At 41.9% G+C, this 17,111-nt stretch overlaps 1 protein-coding gene across 1 annotated transcript in view; it reads left to right on the forward strand.

Moving 5' to 3' along the window:
- Window positions 1-244: 244 nt before the first annotated feature.
- LOC133043049 (uncharacterized) overlaps window positions 245-17,111 on the forward strand; it is a 126,264-nt gene continuing 109,397 nt past the window's right edge. The window contains 5 exon segments of the mRNA XM_061123939.1: window positions 245-317; window positions 5,421-5,741; window positions 12,933-13,241; window positions 13,322-13,639; window positions 16,962-17,054. Of these exon segments, the coding sequence (XP_060979922.1) occupies window positions 245-317; window positions 5,421-5,741; window positions 12,933-13,241; window positions 13,322-13,639; window positions 16,962-17,054 (1,114 nt within the window).

A 17,111-nucleotide genomic window follows, 5' to 3' on the forward strand; every position in this document is an offset into this window, starting at 1 on the left:
AGGTCAAAGGACTGTGTTGCTCATATAAGGAGATGTTGAAGATCCAGAAGCTCATTGGTGTTTGAGCTTCAGAAAGTGGCAGATGCAGCCTCCGATAGTGCCTGAAATGGTGAAAGGTGTCGCTATTGGCTCTCAGGAGGGAGGATGTAGGGGACGGCCTATATAGACCCCGGTTGGCACCCTGACACCTCCTCACAGGCTGATCCTGCAGTTGGGGCTGTGACCTTGAGGACGTGAAGTCAGGATGGCTCTGAGCCAACACCTCTCCCTCCAGGGACTCTGTGTCCTCCTCCTCGGCACCGTGGTGGGTGGTCAAGGTAAGAGCTGCCCCCCTGTCCTGGGTCCACACCAGGTTGTGGACACCTTGATAAAGGGAAAGGGTATGGAGTTGTGGAGCCGCAGTCTTAGTGTTTTTGGCTAAAAACAAAGCACTCCGACTGTGAATACTGGTCCCTCTCCTGTGGGGAGTCCATTGGTCATAGAGGCAGATTTTACAGAGCAGTGAGGTTTGATCTGTACCGAGGGGGTTCAACCTGACTCTCCTTGCTGTCTCCCTTGTTCTCAGGGAGCATCTAGGGGTCCCGGTGACTCCGAGTGTGTGCACATTCCAGTGACTGATCTCAGCTTGGACTCTGGGCTGTTCCCACACGCTCCACATGCCTGGTGTGTGAGCACTGCCTTTAGATCCCCGTGTTTCCTGTGTCTGTGCTCCTGTAGGCTCTGTGCTTGTGTGTGTGTGTGTATGTGTGCAGGTGAGGAGTGTGTGAGGGTGTATGTGTGTGAGGGTATGAGGAGTGTATGTGTGTGAGGAGTGTGTGAGGGTGTATGTGTGTGTGAGGAGTTTATGTATTTGTGTGTGTGAGGGTATGAAGAGTGTGTGTGTGGGGGGAGTATGTGAGAAGTGTCTGAGTGGTGTATGAGGGTGTGTGAGGCGTATGTGAGGGTGAGTGAGGGTGTGTGAGGAGTGTTTGAGTAGCGTGTGAGGGTGTGTGTATTTGTGTGAGAATATGTGTGTGTGTGTGTGTAGTATGTGAGGAGTGCCTGAGTGGTGTAAGAGGGTGTGTGAGGAGTATGTGAGGGTGAGTGAGGGTGTGTGAGGAGTGTTTGAGTAGCGTGTGTATTTGTGTGAGAATATGTATGTGTGTGTGTGGGAGTGTGTGAGGCTCTGTGTGTGTGTGTGTGTATGTGTGTGTAAGGGGGATGGATCCTGTCTCTGTGAGATGAACGGGGCCGCTGAGCAGGGACTGAGTCCGTTGGTCTGTGAAGCACACAGGGTCTCACAGCGCTGGGTGTCATGGTCGCTCCTTGTAACTGGATCAGAGACAATCGTGCACCTGCCTGCCTCTCTCTGGCTCCTCTCGCCCATTGCCCCGGCTCCTCTCTGCTTGTTGCCATGTCTGCCCAGCACTGGGCTCTGTGAGAGGCTCCGCCTGCTGGCCTCGCCTGTTCCCACCAGGTGTCCATTATGGAGTAGAGAAGTCCGCATCCAGGAGAGAGGACCTCTTGTCTGTAGAGATCAGTTGATGCATAGCCTCAGGTGTATAAGTTCCTAAGTCCCTGCCCTGGTCCCTGTGACGTGTTTCCTGTCGTGCTGGGGGCCTGGGACGGTCCTTTCCCCTCCCAGGAGCTGCTGTGACTCTGTAGGGAGCTCTCTCTCTCGTGCCCTTTCCTGCCCCTCCCTGGGAGCTGCTTCCCCTGAGTGAGAGTGGAGTGTGTCATCAATCCTTCTGTCGTGGTCTGCAAGGTTTCTTTGGCCAAATCCACTGATCTGCTTAGGGGAGTCTTCTTGGGTGACAGAATTTTTTTCTTCTCCTTAGACTTTTTTGAATTCTCTCTTTGTCTTTGCATTCAGACAGTTTACTCTGTGCCTCTTGGAGCAGGTTGTTTTGGATTGAAATTTTGGGGTTACTTATTAGCTTCTTGAACTTAGATGTCCAGATTTTCCCCCAGGTTTTGGAAATTCTCAGCCTGTCTTTCTTTCTTTGCTAGGTCCCCTTGCTGCATGCGGGTTTTCTCTAGCTTCTCTTGCTTCTCTCTTTTCTCTGGCTTCTCTTGGTGCAGAGCACAGGCTCTAGGTGCACAGGTTTCAGTAGTTGTGGCACACTGGCTTAGTTGCTCTGCAGCATGTGGAATCTTCCTGGACCGGGGATTGAACTCATGTCCCCTGCATTGGCAGGCATATTCTTATCCACTTCACCACCAGAGAAGTCCTCAGCTATTATTTCTTTTCTCCTTCACTTCTCCTGTGACTCCATTCAATACGTTGTTTCTCTTTATGGTATACACAGTTCCCACTGCTTTCTATATTCCTTTCATTCTCTTTTTGTTCCTCTAATTGGATACTTTCAACTGACCTTTCTTCTAACTTATTCTTTTTTTTTTTTTCTTTTCCTTGGTCAAGTTTGTTGTTGAATCTCTATACTGAATTCTTCAGTTTACTCATTGTCTTATGTTCATGCTAAATTGCCTCCATCACGTGTGAATCTTTGTGACCCCATGGACTGTATCCCACCAGGGTCCTCTGTCCATGGGATTCACCAGGCAATAATACTGGAGTGGATTGCTATGTGCTCCTCCAGGGGATCTTCCAGACCCAGGGATCGAACCTGAGTCTCTTACATCTCCTGCACTGGCAGATGGGTTCTTTACCACTAGCACCACCTGGGAGGCCCATTAATTTATTATTCAGCTTCAAAATACCTGGTTAGTTTCTTTTTTTAATTTTATATGTCTTTATTGCTCTTATTTTATTTGTATTATTTTCCTGGTGTCAAAAAATATTTGAATTCTCTTGTAACTCTCTGAGCATCTTTTGAAGTATTATTTTGAATTCTTTGTCAGGCAATTCTTGGATCTCCATTAATTTGAACTGGTTACAGGAGGTTTACTGTATTCCTTTGGTGGGATTTTGTTTCCCCGATTCTTCTTGATGTCTTATTCTCTTGTAGATGTCTGCACATTTGAAAAAGCTGTCACCTCTGCCAGACACTAAGTCCTGATTTCAGTAGAGAAAGCCTTTCACCTCTGGGTAGGGGCACACTGGAATGTACTGCAGGGTGCCAAGTGCAGAGGCATAAGGTGGCACTGGATCTGGGAGAACATGAGGCTGTTTGGCTCAGGCTGCTGACGTCCACAGCACTGACATTGTGTGGTGTTTGGCAAGTGTTGCAGGGGGTCTGCTGTCACTGGAATGGTAGTTGGTGTCCTCAGCAGTGCCTCTGGTTCCAAAGCCTAGGGATCATGACCAGCAGTGGTGGTGGCCAGAGCCAATGGTGTGCACACACTTGGCTTTGGGGGCCTGTTGCAGGTGCCTCTGTGGGGGAGATGATAGTTGCAGATGCTCATGATGTGGGAAGGCCTAGGAAGGCAGCAAAGGCCAAGACCAACAATGGCTCATTGCTCAAACTCATGTCCATTGAGCTGGTGATGCTATCTAACCATCTCATCCTGTACTGTCCTTCTCCTTTTCCTTCAGTCTTTCCCAGCATGAGGGTCTTTTCCAATGAGTCAGCTCTTTGCATCAGGTGGCCAAAGTATTGGAGCTTCAGCTCCAGCATCAGTCCTTTCAATAAATATTCAGGGTTAATTTCCTTTAAGATTGACAGGTTTTATCTCCCTGCTGTCCAAGGAACTCTCAAGAGGTTTCTCAATCACCAAAGATCGAAAGCATCAACTCTTCAGGGCTCAGCCTTCTTTATGGTCCAACTCTCACATCCATTCATGACTACTGGAAAACCATCATCTGTGCTTGTGATTAATTCTCTCAGGGGTAAAATCTGCTGCATCTTTCTGTAGAGCGGGTCACTGTGAACTGTGATTGCTCCTGCCTTGTGGTTGCTATTGCTCCTTTGCTCTTCTTTGTTTTGCCTAGCCATCTCTATAAGACTGGCTCAGCTTTGCAGGTCTGCGGGAAGTGAACCTGAAGCAGGACTTTCATATGGTGCCCCCAAAGTCTAGGGACACTGGTTACTCAGCCTGCTCTTACCCTCCTGGTGAGAGGAACTCTCCTGGCACCCTTGACAATGAGTGATTCTGGTTTGGAGGATGTAATGATGCCTCCAAAATGACAGTATCTTGGCGTGGTCAAACTTCTTAGGGTACTGCAGATCTTTCTGGAGCTGTTTTTGTTACTGATCGCTGTCTAAGTTTGGTCTTTTTTAAGAAGATGGAGGCTGCTGTCTCCTAAATCAGCATTTTGGTAATGACACATTTGAGGTCTTTATTCTTTGAGAGAATGGTTTTGAGTGTAGAGTTTTAGATTGGCATTTTTTTTTTTTTCTTTCAGTAAATCTAAGGCTTAAGTCTACTCTACCCTGACATCTCTTTTTGTTCTTGTGATTTTAGATGTTAGTATAGATGTTTCTCAATTTTATACACCTAGTCTTTATCTTAGTATTTTTCTTTCTGTCAGTTTTGTGCTGTTATTTCCCATTTTAGTAAAAGTAAGCTAGGTATGGTATAGTAAACAAGCAAAATGTATCCTTATATAACATGTTCTGTTCACTTTGGCAGGACTTCTGCTATCATAATTCTTCTAGCACTCAGGTTGTTGAATTCTCCACCATGTATTATGCTCCCACTGCAATACAAGGCTGCAGGATTTGCTGTGGTAGAAAAACATATTGGCTCTTAAGTGTTTCTATGTGGAAGTGACATCATTTGTTCTGCCACTTTATTGAATGAGCCAGATCACATGGTTATGCTTAACTTCAAATAGGCAAGGAAGTATTACTATTTCCACAAGCTCATGAAAAGAGAATTTTAAATGTTGCTGAACACTAGTGATGTCTCCATCTATAATGAACTCCTGCAAATGAACTCCTTTTTAATGCAGAAACCAGAGTCATCTTAAAACTTCATTACTAAAGTGACACCTGATCACTTTTGTCAAATTCCATTTGTTAGATGCATGTTACTAGGCACATTCGAGTGTGGATTACACAAGGACATGAACACAGGTGGCAGGAATAACCAGGACACTGTAGAGCCTGTTACCCCAGCCCTCTGTTCCTCAGTTGGATGAGACGCTCCCTGTGGACAGGGAAGGAGAGGGAGGATTCCTTCCTGGATCCCGGGCCACGAGCTGTAACTGAGATGGGGAAGCGGGGCCCTAGTAACCTTGGGCACATCTACAGGGAGGGCAGCATCCAGAGTCTCTGAAGGCCTGTCCTCGGTGGTGTCCCTGGAGCTGGCTCTACAGGCTTGTGAGAAACATCTGGTGCCTCCCTTCCTGCTCCAGGTTCTGTGATGGCACATTGGGGGCTTCAAGTTGGCCTTGTGGGAATGTTTATACCACAGAGTTCAACAAATACTATATCCTATGCACTCTTTTATTCCTCAGAGAGCTTATATTTTAAATATTATATCACTGCAAGTCTCCTAATGTCTCTCCTGTGTCCTGCATCTGTTCTCTCTTACAGATCTGGAGCTGAGGTTGAAGGATGGAGCCCACCGCTGTGAGGGGAGAGTGGAAGTGAAGCACCACGGAGAATGGGGCACAGTGCGTGATCAGAACTGGGGGGTGAAGGATGCATCTGTAGTGTGCAGACAGCTGGAGTGTGGAGCTGCCATTGGTTTTCCCGGAAGGGCTTATTTTGGGCCAGGACTTGGCCCCATTTGGCTTTTATATACTTTATGTGAAGGAACAGAGTCAACTGTCAGTGACTGTAGGCATTCTGATATTAAAGACTATCGTAATAATAGCTATTCCCATGACCGGGATGCTGGAGTAGTCTGCTCAGGTAAGTCCTGTCTGGTCTGTGTGGGGATCTCTAGCAGGAAAAGCATCTGTTTTATCACCAGAATGACTCGAGATTATGGATTATAGCCTTTAGAACATGCTTGGGTGAAGGGTCTGTGTGATGTGTCACAGAAGGTAGAGAAGGCAGGTCAAAACTTTCATACAGATACAGCTGCTGTGTTTGACCTCTGTGATATAGTCTTATCATGGTAATTGTTCTGTATTCTTTGATATAATGGTCAGTAGGGTGTGGCTACATGGTGGTGGGTGTAGTCACAGAAGAGTTGTAGGCAACACGGTTTATCATACTCATAGGTCCTAAAACTCAGAGTAACCACACTCCATCAGGTCAGTATGTGGGGGATGTGCCAATAGAATAGGCTCAACCAAGCAATGGTGACCCCTAAAGGGCATGATAAGACACATGGACAAGTGACCATACAGGGGGTCAGGGTGCAGTTACACAAGGAAAAGGTGTGAGGGGATTTCACTGGTGCATTTAAATGTCCCTAGGTCACAGTCAGAGGAAGCCAGAAGTGGAACTTGTGGCAGAAAACAGTCTCATCACACTGGTGCACCTGATCAACTGAGTGGGGAGCTCACATGACATTTGCAGGGATGTTGAGGGACCAGGAAAATGAAGTCTTGAAGTTTACAACACAGTAGCTGAAGTGCATCACGTATAAGAGGCAGTGAAGCTAAGAGGACCTGAAGTGACTCCTATGAAGTGCTCAGTGCTGTCTATGTGTTTGACCTGGGCTAAGGTGGATGCAGTAAAGACAGCAGTGAAACTAGGGTGTGAGTGGGTGGTCACAGTATTTGACAGAGATGCTTCTAGTTGTTATCATAATTATGGATCGGATGTCCAGGATATTAATCCCATCAGAGAAGCTGGACTGGAGGAAGATATTGTCAGTTATCACAGTAAATTCCCTCAAATAGGGAGCTGGTCTTAGGTAAGAATCACCCCACCTGATGTGATCATGGGACAGGGGAGCCCTGAGGACACCTGCAGTAGGACCTTAGCAGCCACAGCCAGTCAGCTCTTGGGGGTTTATGTTGAGGAAGATCATTGGAAAAGTGATCTTTTCTAATCTCACCTTCAGCAGATCTTTGATGATTCTAGTTGAAGCCCTTAAGAAAACAATTCTTTCCCTTTTCAAAAGGTACTTTATTGAGGTATGACTGACATATAAAACTGCTTGATAAGTATGCATTTGTGAAACCATTACAGCACTTATGTCATAAATCTATTCATCTCTTCAAAACATTTCCTTCCATTCTCTTTATTATTCTTATTAAAAATAATTATTTTCAAGGATCTTTTAAATTTTAGTTAGAAATTTTTGTTTTAAGCAAACCTGTTTTCTGGCATCTCAAGTAAACTTCCTCATTGTCACAATGTCCTAATCATGGTTCTAACTGCGGATAAATTTGTGAAAACACTACAGGTGTCTCTACCATATTTTGATAAATCACTATCTGAATGAAAATGGAGTGTGTGAGGTTTGAACTTTCTGTGAAATTAGAACTCCCAATATTATCATCCTATATGGTGAAGACTGATGTCTTGATATTAATTCCAGTTAAGATACACTTAAAAGTAAAGAATTGGAGAGTGTTCTGATATTTAAACCCTGATTGTGGTTTGTACTCCCTGACTACCATTGCTCTAACTTAGGCTCTCACATTTTTATGAATGGTTCTAGGTTCCTTCTATTTCTCTTTTTGTCATTAGTTTCCTCCCCTTGGTCTGTCTTTTCTGTATTTTCAGACAAGTTTTAATGATGCAAAGATAAGTTAAAGTGGTGGTGATGTAGTAGAGATAAGACTAGAATAGCTTGTTTTTTCATTTTCTTAATCGAAATTGAACTCTTGGAGTTTCTTCTGGTTAATCTTAGGAATCAGGCATGGGAGAGAAATTTCAGCCTCAGTAGTGGATTGCTGGAAGTGGAGTACTGTGTTTAGGAGAAATCTAGAGTGGAAATAATGACCAGAGAAGAATGTAGAGAAGCTTGTTTGAAATAACGAGGAGACTTCAGTGAGGGCTTAAACAAATTGAGCAGGACTGTGGTGCAAGTGTGCTAAGTTGCTTCAGTCCTGTCCTACTCTTTGTGACACCATGGACCGTAGCCCACCAAGCTCCTCTGTCCGTGGGATTCTCCAGGCAAGAATACTGGAGTGGGTTGCCATTTCCTTCTCCAGGGGATCTCTCTCACTCAGGGATCAAACCTGGGTCTCTTGCATTGCAGGCAGAGTCTTGATTATCTTCTGAGCCACCAGGAACTATAGTACTGAAGTGCAAACTGGTGAGGGGATGAAGATGCAAGGATTGCAGGAGGGGAGGGTTGGAAAGACGCAGGTCAACTCCTACATTCACCACAGCCTCTGTGTTACACTTCCTTCCTGCCCTCATCCCTTCCCTCCCTCTTCCTTTATTCTGTTGTGGGAGTCATTTCTGAGCTCCATGGAAGTGCTAGGAGGTTGCAGTTTTCTTAGAGGAAAGTTTTTATAATAGAGATTCTGTTTATTTAACAAATATAAGTTTACTCATCTTTTTCTCTCTTTTTTTTGTATCAGATTTCAGTGCGTTGTGTTTCACAAGTAATGTGCTTTCAAGGATAGGCCCACTTTACAAAAAAATTTTCAGATTAGAATAACGCTGGTTCATATCTCTTATCTTTAGATGTCGGGAAGATCTATAATGATATTCCTCCTTTTGTTACTGGTGTTGTTAATTTGTGTCCCTTCTTTTTTCCTAATTGGTTTGCTAGAAGATTATCAGTGTTAATATTCTTTTTAAGAGAATCACTAATGGACCCTGTTGATTTTTTTGATTTGTATTTGCTTTCTACTTAATTGATTTCTGTACTCAGTTCTCACTCCTCTTTTTCAGTTATGATCTTCCCTGATAGCTCAGTTGCTAGAGTCTGCCTGCAGTGCAGGCAATCCCTGTTTGGTTCCTGGATTGGGAAGATTCCCCTGGAGAAGGGATAGGCTACCCATTCCAGTATTCCTGGGCTTCCCTTGTGGCTCAGCTGGTAAAGAATCTACCTGCAATGTGGGGCACCTGGGTTCGATCTTTGGGTTGGGAAGATCCCCTGGAGAAGGGAAGGCTACCCACTCCAGTATTCTGGCCTGGAGAATTCCATGGATTGTATAGACCATGGGGTCACAAAGAGTCAGACACGACTGAATGACTTTCGCTTTTCAGTTATGATTGTTGTTGCTTTTGTAGATTCTTGGATCTTGGATCATTTTCCTCTGTTTCTATTTTTATTCTAATATAGGCATCAACGAAGCATCAAGGTTCTAAATTTTCTTCTAAGCATCACTTTATTTTTAAGCCACCAGTTTTGATAGTATATAATTTCTTTTGTATTTTATTACCATAAAATATTTCTTTTTCTCTGAATGTATTCTTTGTCTTATAGTCTGACTTTGTGTGATATTAATACAGATGCTGTACACAGCTTTCTCTGATTTGTGTTTGCATGGTATACAATTTTTTACCTTTTTAATATGTTTCTGTGTTTATATTTAAACACACATATATTTATAGATAGTATATTGTTTTGTCTTATTTTATCTGGTCTGATCATCTTGTTTATTTGGAGTACTTAAATTATTTACATTTAATGTAATTATTGATATAATTGAGTTTAAGTGTACTTGCCTGCTATCTGTTATATCTTTGTTCCTATTTTAATCTTTGAGTATATTTTATTATTTTATCTTAAAACTCTATTGGCTTATTAATCATATCAGATTTTTAGGTGATAATAATGTTGAATTATCTTTTTAAATTTTAAAATAATTTTAATTTATTTTTGCCTGTGCTGGGTCTTCCCTGATGCATGGGTTTTTCTCTAGCTGCGGAGATCAGAGGCTACTGTCTAGTTGCAGTGCACGAGGTTCCCATTGCGGTGGCCTCTCTTGTTTTGGAGCACAGGCTCTAGGGTGCACAAGCTTCAGTAGTCGTGGGCCCTGGGCTCTAGAGCACAGGCTCACTAGTTGTGGTGCATGGGCTTAGTTGCTCCGTGGTATGTGGGATTCTCCTAGACCTGGGATCGAAACCTCATCTCCTGCGTTGGCAGATGGATTGTTCACCACTGAACCACTGGGGAAGCCCATGTTGAATTATTAATCTTTAATTACATTCTACCTTGAAATGATATTATGTCACAACATGCAATGTCAGTCACTATAGTTTTCTACCACTTCCCTGTTCTTGTCTTTGGTGCTATCATTGTCATACATTCTACTTATAAATTTATTATGGATCTTATAGTTTGTTGCTAATATTTTGCCTTAAATCTTCTCAAAGAGAATCAGCATTTAGCACAGTCTCTGCAGCTTTGAGAGGATCGCTGTTTTCATCTGCTGTCATCTCCCTTGAGCTTGAAGAACTTTCTGAGGCAGTTTTGTGTAGTGTGTGCCTGGTGGCCTCCAATTCTATCATCCTTCATTGACCTGAAATCATTTTAATTTTCATTCAGTTTTGAAAAGTATTTTCATAGCTGATTCAGTTCTAGGGTAACAAATGCCCAACCCCAATACTTTAAGTATGTTTTTATATTGTCATCTGACTTTCATTGCCTCCAACAAAAAGTCAGTAAATGATACTTATCTTTTTGTTCCCTGTATATTATGTGTCAAATTTCCCTGGCTGCTCTTAAGATATTTTTGTTTCTTTGTTTACCACTGAATTTCAGTATTTACTTTGTCATGTTTTCTGAGAATGATTTCATTACCTTGTTTTGGGTTTGTTTAGCCTTTCGATTAAGTGGATTTACAGTTTTCAAAAAATTTGGAAAAACTTCATCTTTTCTTAGTATTTTTCCACACAGCCCTTATTTTGAATCTCCAAATACACATATTTTATATATTTTTATGTTATCCACTACATGCCACTGTGTTTTCATTCATATTTTTCTGCCTTTTTGCTCTCTTTGGTTCAGTTTAGATAGTCTCTATTGCAGAGTTTTACTTCCCAATTCTTTCATTCTGCAATGTCTAGTCTCTTGTATAATTGATCCAAATAATTGTCCATTCCAATACTATATTTTTTCAGTTTTAGAAGTCTCATTTGTTTATTTTTCCTAGTTTTCCTCCCTGCTTATTTTTATTCTTCATTATACATATTGATATTAGTGGTTTAAAGATCTCTTCAGCCAGTTCAATCATTTCTATAATTTCTGAAGCTGATTTAAATAATTATTTTTTAAAAATGTGTTATGGGTTACATTTTTCCCCTTTGGAAATTCTAGTAATTTTTTTGGTTGGATGTTGGGCATCACTAAGCAGTCCTTTACCAGTAAGAACTTTAGAAATAAATAATCAGAACACATCTAAAAATCAGGGAATTGTACTTGATGAATCAAATAAAGTTTTTTCATTGGGTTATCTTCATTCTGTTCAAAATGTGTTCCTTTGATGACCAAATGATGAACTTTTATTTTGGCTTGTCTCCTTTAGTTTTAAAACTTCCCTGATCGCACCTTGCCTGCCATATGCCCCACCTACACCCTACTGCTACAGCAGTAGCTATCCTTTCTGATTTTCTTTACCATTCATCTGTATCTTTTAAAATGGTGTTTGCTTGTCTGAAGTGGGAGACAAGAAAAAGGATAGCAGCTTAAGTGGTAGATGGGAGGAACAGAGGATGATGTAATATGCTAACAACCTATTCAACAAGCGTTTCCCACAAATACTTACATATTTTGTTCATATTGAGGCTTTTTCAACTTGGAACTCTGCAAATTATGCCTTGTTTGCTCACTTCCTCCTCCTTCTCCTTCTTCTTCCTCCTTTTAGAATTGTCAAACATTCAACATGCCATCTACTTTTAGAATTGTAAAACATCTATGAAAGTAATTAAAGACAATATGATCAATGGAAAGTCATTCTGTGCTTCTGGCCTGGAAGAATTAACATTGTTAAAATGCCTGTACTTGTCAAAGTGATCTACAGATTTAATGCAATTCCTATCTAAATCCCAATAACATTCTTAATAGAAATAGAGAAAACAATCTTAAAATAGCAGTGTGTGGTTTAATTTTTGTATATTCATGAATTTCCTGTTTTCTTATCACTATTGAGTTTTAGTTCCATTCCATTATGGTCATGAGAGATACTTGGAATTATTTTAATATTTTTGAATTTGTTAAGAGTTATTTGTAACCTAGCCTGGAGAATATTCCATTTGTACTTGAGAAGAATGCATATTTTTCTGTGGTTAGAATTAGTACAATGATAGTATTAAAATCAATTAGCATTTTCTATGAGTCCTGTTTCAGAAGAAAATCCTTTAACAGGAGATGATCTGGAAACTCAGCTGTCTGGTAAGCTCCCACTGAGAAAACACATCTATCAGGTTCTTTGTCTAATCCTAGGATTTCAAGAGAGATGGCTGGGACTCTTTCTCTATGACTCTCTGAGTTTTCTTAATTCATCTTCTTTCCCACTGAGGTCACTGAAGAAATTCATGGAATTTTTGCTATTGAAAAGACAAGATGTGATGACATAAACATGAATTAGTGATAGCATCTATATTTCTTCTCTGGAGCTGTCACCCGTCTACAGGTTGGCATCCCCTCATGGATCCAGCCTCAAGACTTTCCCTCATCCAGGTCACTTGAAGACTAGCTCCTGGGAGAGAAAATTGATCAGAATATTAGCCCCACAAGTCCCACGAAAGCTTTCTAAGCTTGTCTGGATGCTAGGTCTCTAATCTCATAGCCCATGTCCTTCTGGGTGGGTTCTGTTCTGCATATCTCTACTTTCAAGTGCCTGCATATTATACGTTATCCTTGGATCTGTAGGTCCTAGGTTGCTAAATGAGAAATTCACTTCTTCAACCAATGCTAAAAGATGTGTTTCCAGTATTCAGCCATTCCAAAGATCTGAACTGGGCTCTTGTAGTTTCTAGGCTCCTAGACCAAGGAATTCAGATTTCTAACCAGTCTCAAAGTATATGTTCTTGGGATTCAGCCATTCCAAACTGACCTTGCAATCCTCCTGGATTTCTCTTTAGAAACCTGCTCAAGAAAATTCAATTATGACACTAACTGTCAAAGACTCTCTACATGCTCCACTTCTAAAAAGAAAAACTTTCACACCGCGGCCTGTAATGAGCAGTTTCAAGTCAGTACCACGAACACTCATTGGTTTTGTTGTTGTTTCCTCTTAGGATTTGCACGTCTGGCTGGAGGGGATGGACCCTGCTCAGGGCAAGTAGAAGTGCATTCTGGAGAAGCCTGGATCCCAGTGTCTGATGGGAACTTCACACTCCCCACTGCCCAGGTCATCTGTGCAGAGCTGGGATGTGGCAAGGCTGTGTCTGTCCTGGGACACATGCCCTTCAGAGAGTCCGATGGCCGGGTGTGGGCTGAAGAGTTCAGGTGCGAGGGGCAGGAGCCTGAGCTCCGGGTCTGCCCCAGAGTGCCCTGTCCAGGGGGCAGGTGTCACCACAGTGGAGCTGCTCAGGTTGTCTGTTCAGGTGAGATGCAGGTCAGGCCTTTCATCTCTATGGGCACCCTGTTCATGTGATTTTGCTGAAACTCTGTCTTCTTCTACCAGCGTACTCAGAAGTCCAGCTCATGACAAACGGCTCCTCTCAGTGTGAGGGGCAGGTGGAGATGAACATTTCTGGACGATGGAGAGCGCTCTGTGCCTCCCTCTGGAGTCTGGCCAATGCCAATGTTGTCTGTCATCAGCTTGGCTGTGGAGTTGCCATCTCCACTCCCAGAGGACCACACTTGGTGGAAGAAGGTGATCAGATCTCAACAGTCCGATTTCACTGCTCGGGGGAGGAGTCCTTCCTGTGGAGTTGTCCTGTGACTGTCCTGGGTGGGCCTGACTGTTCCCATGGCAACACGGCCTCTGTGATCTGCTCAGGTAAGAGAGAGGGACAAGGGCTACTGGTACTCAGGATGCTCCTGGAGTGAAATGTCCCCAAGAGCAGAGAGTGAGGAAAAATGGACTTCAAAGTCAGATATTTCGTGGTGAAATATGGATCTTCTCATTGTTCCCTCATTTTTCAGGCCAGGGCAAGAAGTGTGAAGGGGAATAATATATTTTTAAGCAACACTGTTGCTTACATACAATCATAGAAGACAGTGTAGAAGCAGTAAGTGTAGACCTCAGTATGAACCCCAATCCAGAGCAACAAAGAGAATGTCCCCAGCACCAGTCACTATTTTCCCCAGTAACTGTGTCCTCCTTCCTCGACAGGGAAAACCGCTTACCTAACTTCTTCTAACATAGTGTTTTATCAATTTTTGAACTTTATATAAAATGATGCAGTATGTTGCATCTTTTGTATCTAATTTCTTAGACTCAAAATTATGTTTGGGATTCACTCATGATGTTGTATATTGTAGCACTTTATTTTTTTTTTATTACCGTAGAGTATGACTTTGAATGATCACATGGTCATGTACTGATCAATTCTACTGACAGTATAAATCTGAGTTGTTTCCAGTTTTTGACTATTAGAAATATGATACTACAACTTACCATGACAATGTCTTCGGATGCAAATATGTGTTACTTACTTTCCATGTTTAACCCTTGGTCTTTTCCTTTCTTTATTTAAATCAAATGGTGTCCTTTGATGAACTCATTTCTTAATCTTATGGAAACATAACTTGCCAACTTTTTCCTGTACATTTAATGCTTCTTATACCCTTTCAAACAAAAGTTTTGCCTACTCCAAGATCATAAAAACATTCTCCAAGAGTATCTTATGGAAATTTTATTATTTTTATCTCACATATAATTGTGCATTCCTTCTGGGATTGATATCGGTGTAAGGTAAGGGTCAGGTTTCATATGGACATCCAATGGACTCAATCTTTTTCTGAAAAGATGCTTTTCCCCACTTCAGAGACGCTTTCGTCATAAGCAGAAGGGCAAGTATGTCTGTCCTTTTTAAGACTCTCTATTCTGTCCCATGTTATCATTTGTCTATACTCGCACCAATACTGTATTTTCTTAATTATCATAACTTTGTCATTGTTGTTGTTCAATCACTAAGTCATGTCTGACTCTTTGTGACCTCATGAACTACAGTTCATCAGGCTTCCATGTCCTTCACTATCTCCCAGAGTTTCAAACTTTGTAGTAAGTCTTAATAATTTTAATTTACAAGAGTTACTTTATATTAACTCCTCTAACTTTGTTACTTTTCTTACCAACTGTGATGGTCATTCTTGGTTGCTTGTATTTTGTATGAATTTAGAAATCAGCTTGTCATTTTCACCAAAAGAAAAGCTGAAGGGTATTTTCACTGAGATTAGATTTAAAAATTTGAGAGGAGACAAGGAAATTTGAAGATGATTGACTTTGACAATGTTGAGTTTTCCAAATCATTGACATAATACATCCCTCTATTCAGTTAGATCTTGAATTTCTCTCAGAGATTTTGCCCATCTTCTACTAGGATTTCTCCTAGGTATTTTATTTTTGATGTTATGAGTATTTTTGTGAAAGTGTCCTGGCAAAGAATTCTCTTTGAGTTTTTTTCATCTTTTAATTTTTTAAATTTTGATGTCATTTGAGACATTAAAATGTTGGGAAAGTAATATAAAAATTCCCTTATGACCTTTACCTGGGTTTCTAAAAGTTAGTATCAATGTTTTGCTTTAATCTCTGTGTGTGTGTGAGTGTCTTTCCTTCTTGATTCCCCTTCTGCCCTGTCTCTTCCTGAATATGTAAAATCTTTCTGAATTACGTTGAAGAAATGATGTTCCTTTACCCTTAGAACACTTCTAGGAGTTTCTTTACAGAACCAGAGTTCAGTCAAATCTTTAAATGACTTCAGCTCCAGGTGACATCTAATTTCAGGACTGAAAGACCCCACTGAAAGACTGCGAAACTGAGTTTTTTTCCTGATCAATGACTCAAAATCATAAGCAAAATGAATTATATATTCTTTTTCTTTAGCTAAAAGTTTTGCCTTTTCATATTGATCAAATTGCCAACATCTGTTGAATCACAGAAAAAGCAAGAGAGTTCCAGAAAAACATCTTCTGCTTTACTGACTATGCCAAACCTTTGACTGTGTGGATCATAACAAACTGTGGAAAATTCTTAAAGAGATGGGAATACCAGACCACCTTACCTGCCTCCTGCATGCAGATCAAGAAGCAATAGTTAGAACTTGACATGGAAAAACAGACTGGTTCCAAACTGGGAAAGGAATATGTCAAGGCTGTATGTTGTCATCCTGCTTATTTAACTTATATGCAGAGTACATCGTGTGAAATGCTAGGCTGGATGAAGCACGAGCTGGAATCAAGATTGCCGGGAGAAATATCAATAACCTCAGATATGCTGATGACACCACCTTTATGGCAGAAAGCAAAGAGGAGCTGAAGAGCCTCTTGATGAAAGTGAAAGAGGAGAGTGAAAAAGCTGGCTTAAAACTCAACATTCAAAAAATTAAGATCAAGGCATCCAGTCCCATCACTTCATGGCAAATAGATGGGGAAACAGTGGAAACAGTGGCTGACTTCATTTTTTTGGGCTCCAAAATCACTGCACATGGTGACTGCAGCGAAGAAAATAAAAGACACTTACTCCCTGGAAGGAAAGTTATGACCCACCCTAGACAGCATATTAAAAAGCAGAGACATTACTTTGCCAACAAAGGTCTGTCTAGTGAAGGCTATGGTTTTTCCAGTAGTCATGTATGGATGTGAGAGTTGGAGTGTAAAGAAAGCTGAGCACTGAAGAATTGATGCTTTGGAACTGTGGTGTTGGAGAAGACTCTTGAGAGTCCTTTGGACTGCAAGGAGAGCCAACCAGTCCACCCTAAAGGAGATCAGTCCTGGGTGTTCATTGGAAGGACTGATGAAGCTGAAACTCCAATCCTTTGGCCACCTGATGTGAAGAGCTGACTCATTTGAAAAGACCCTAATGCTGGGAAAGATTGGGGGCAGGAGGAGAAGGGGCCGACAGAGGATGAAATGGTTGGATGGTATCACTGACTCGATGGGCATGGGTTTGGGTGGACTCCAGGAGTTAGTGATGGACCGGGAGACTTCGCGTGCTGCGGTTCATGGGGTCGCAAAGAGTAGGACACTATTGAGCGACTAAACTGAAGTGAACTGAACAGAGCTTTCGTCTTAGGCTCTATCACTAGGTCATTATTTCCCTTAATTCAGTTTCCTGTTCTTCAGCCCTTCCAGACTTCTGATCATTGTTGTTTCTTCAGGAAAACAGACCCAGGTGCTGCCCCAGTGCAACAATATCCTGTCTGAACCAGCAGGCTCTGCGGCCTCAGAGGAGAGCGCCCCCTACTGCTCAGGTGAGGGTCCCACAGGACAGAAGACCCTTCTCATTCCCCAGGTCAATGCCCCATTGT

This window comes from Dama dama, chromosome 22 (assembly GCF_033118175.1).
Source record: "Dama dama isolate Ldn47 chromosome 22, ASM3311817v1, whole genome shotgun sequence".
NCBI lineage: Eukaryota > Metazoa > Chordata > Mammalia > Artiodactyla > Cervidae > Dama > Dama dama.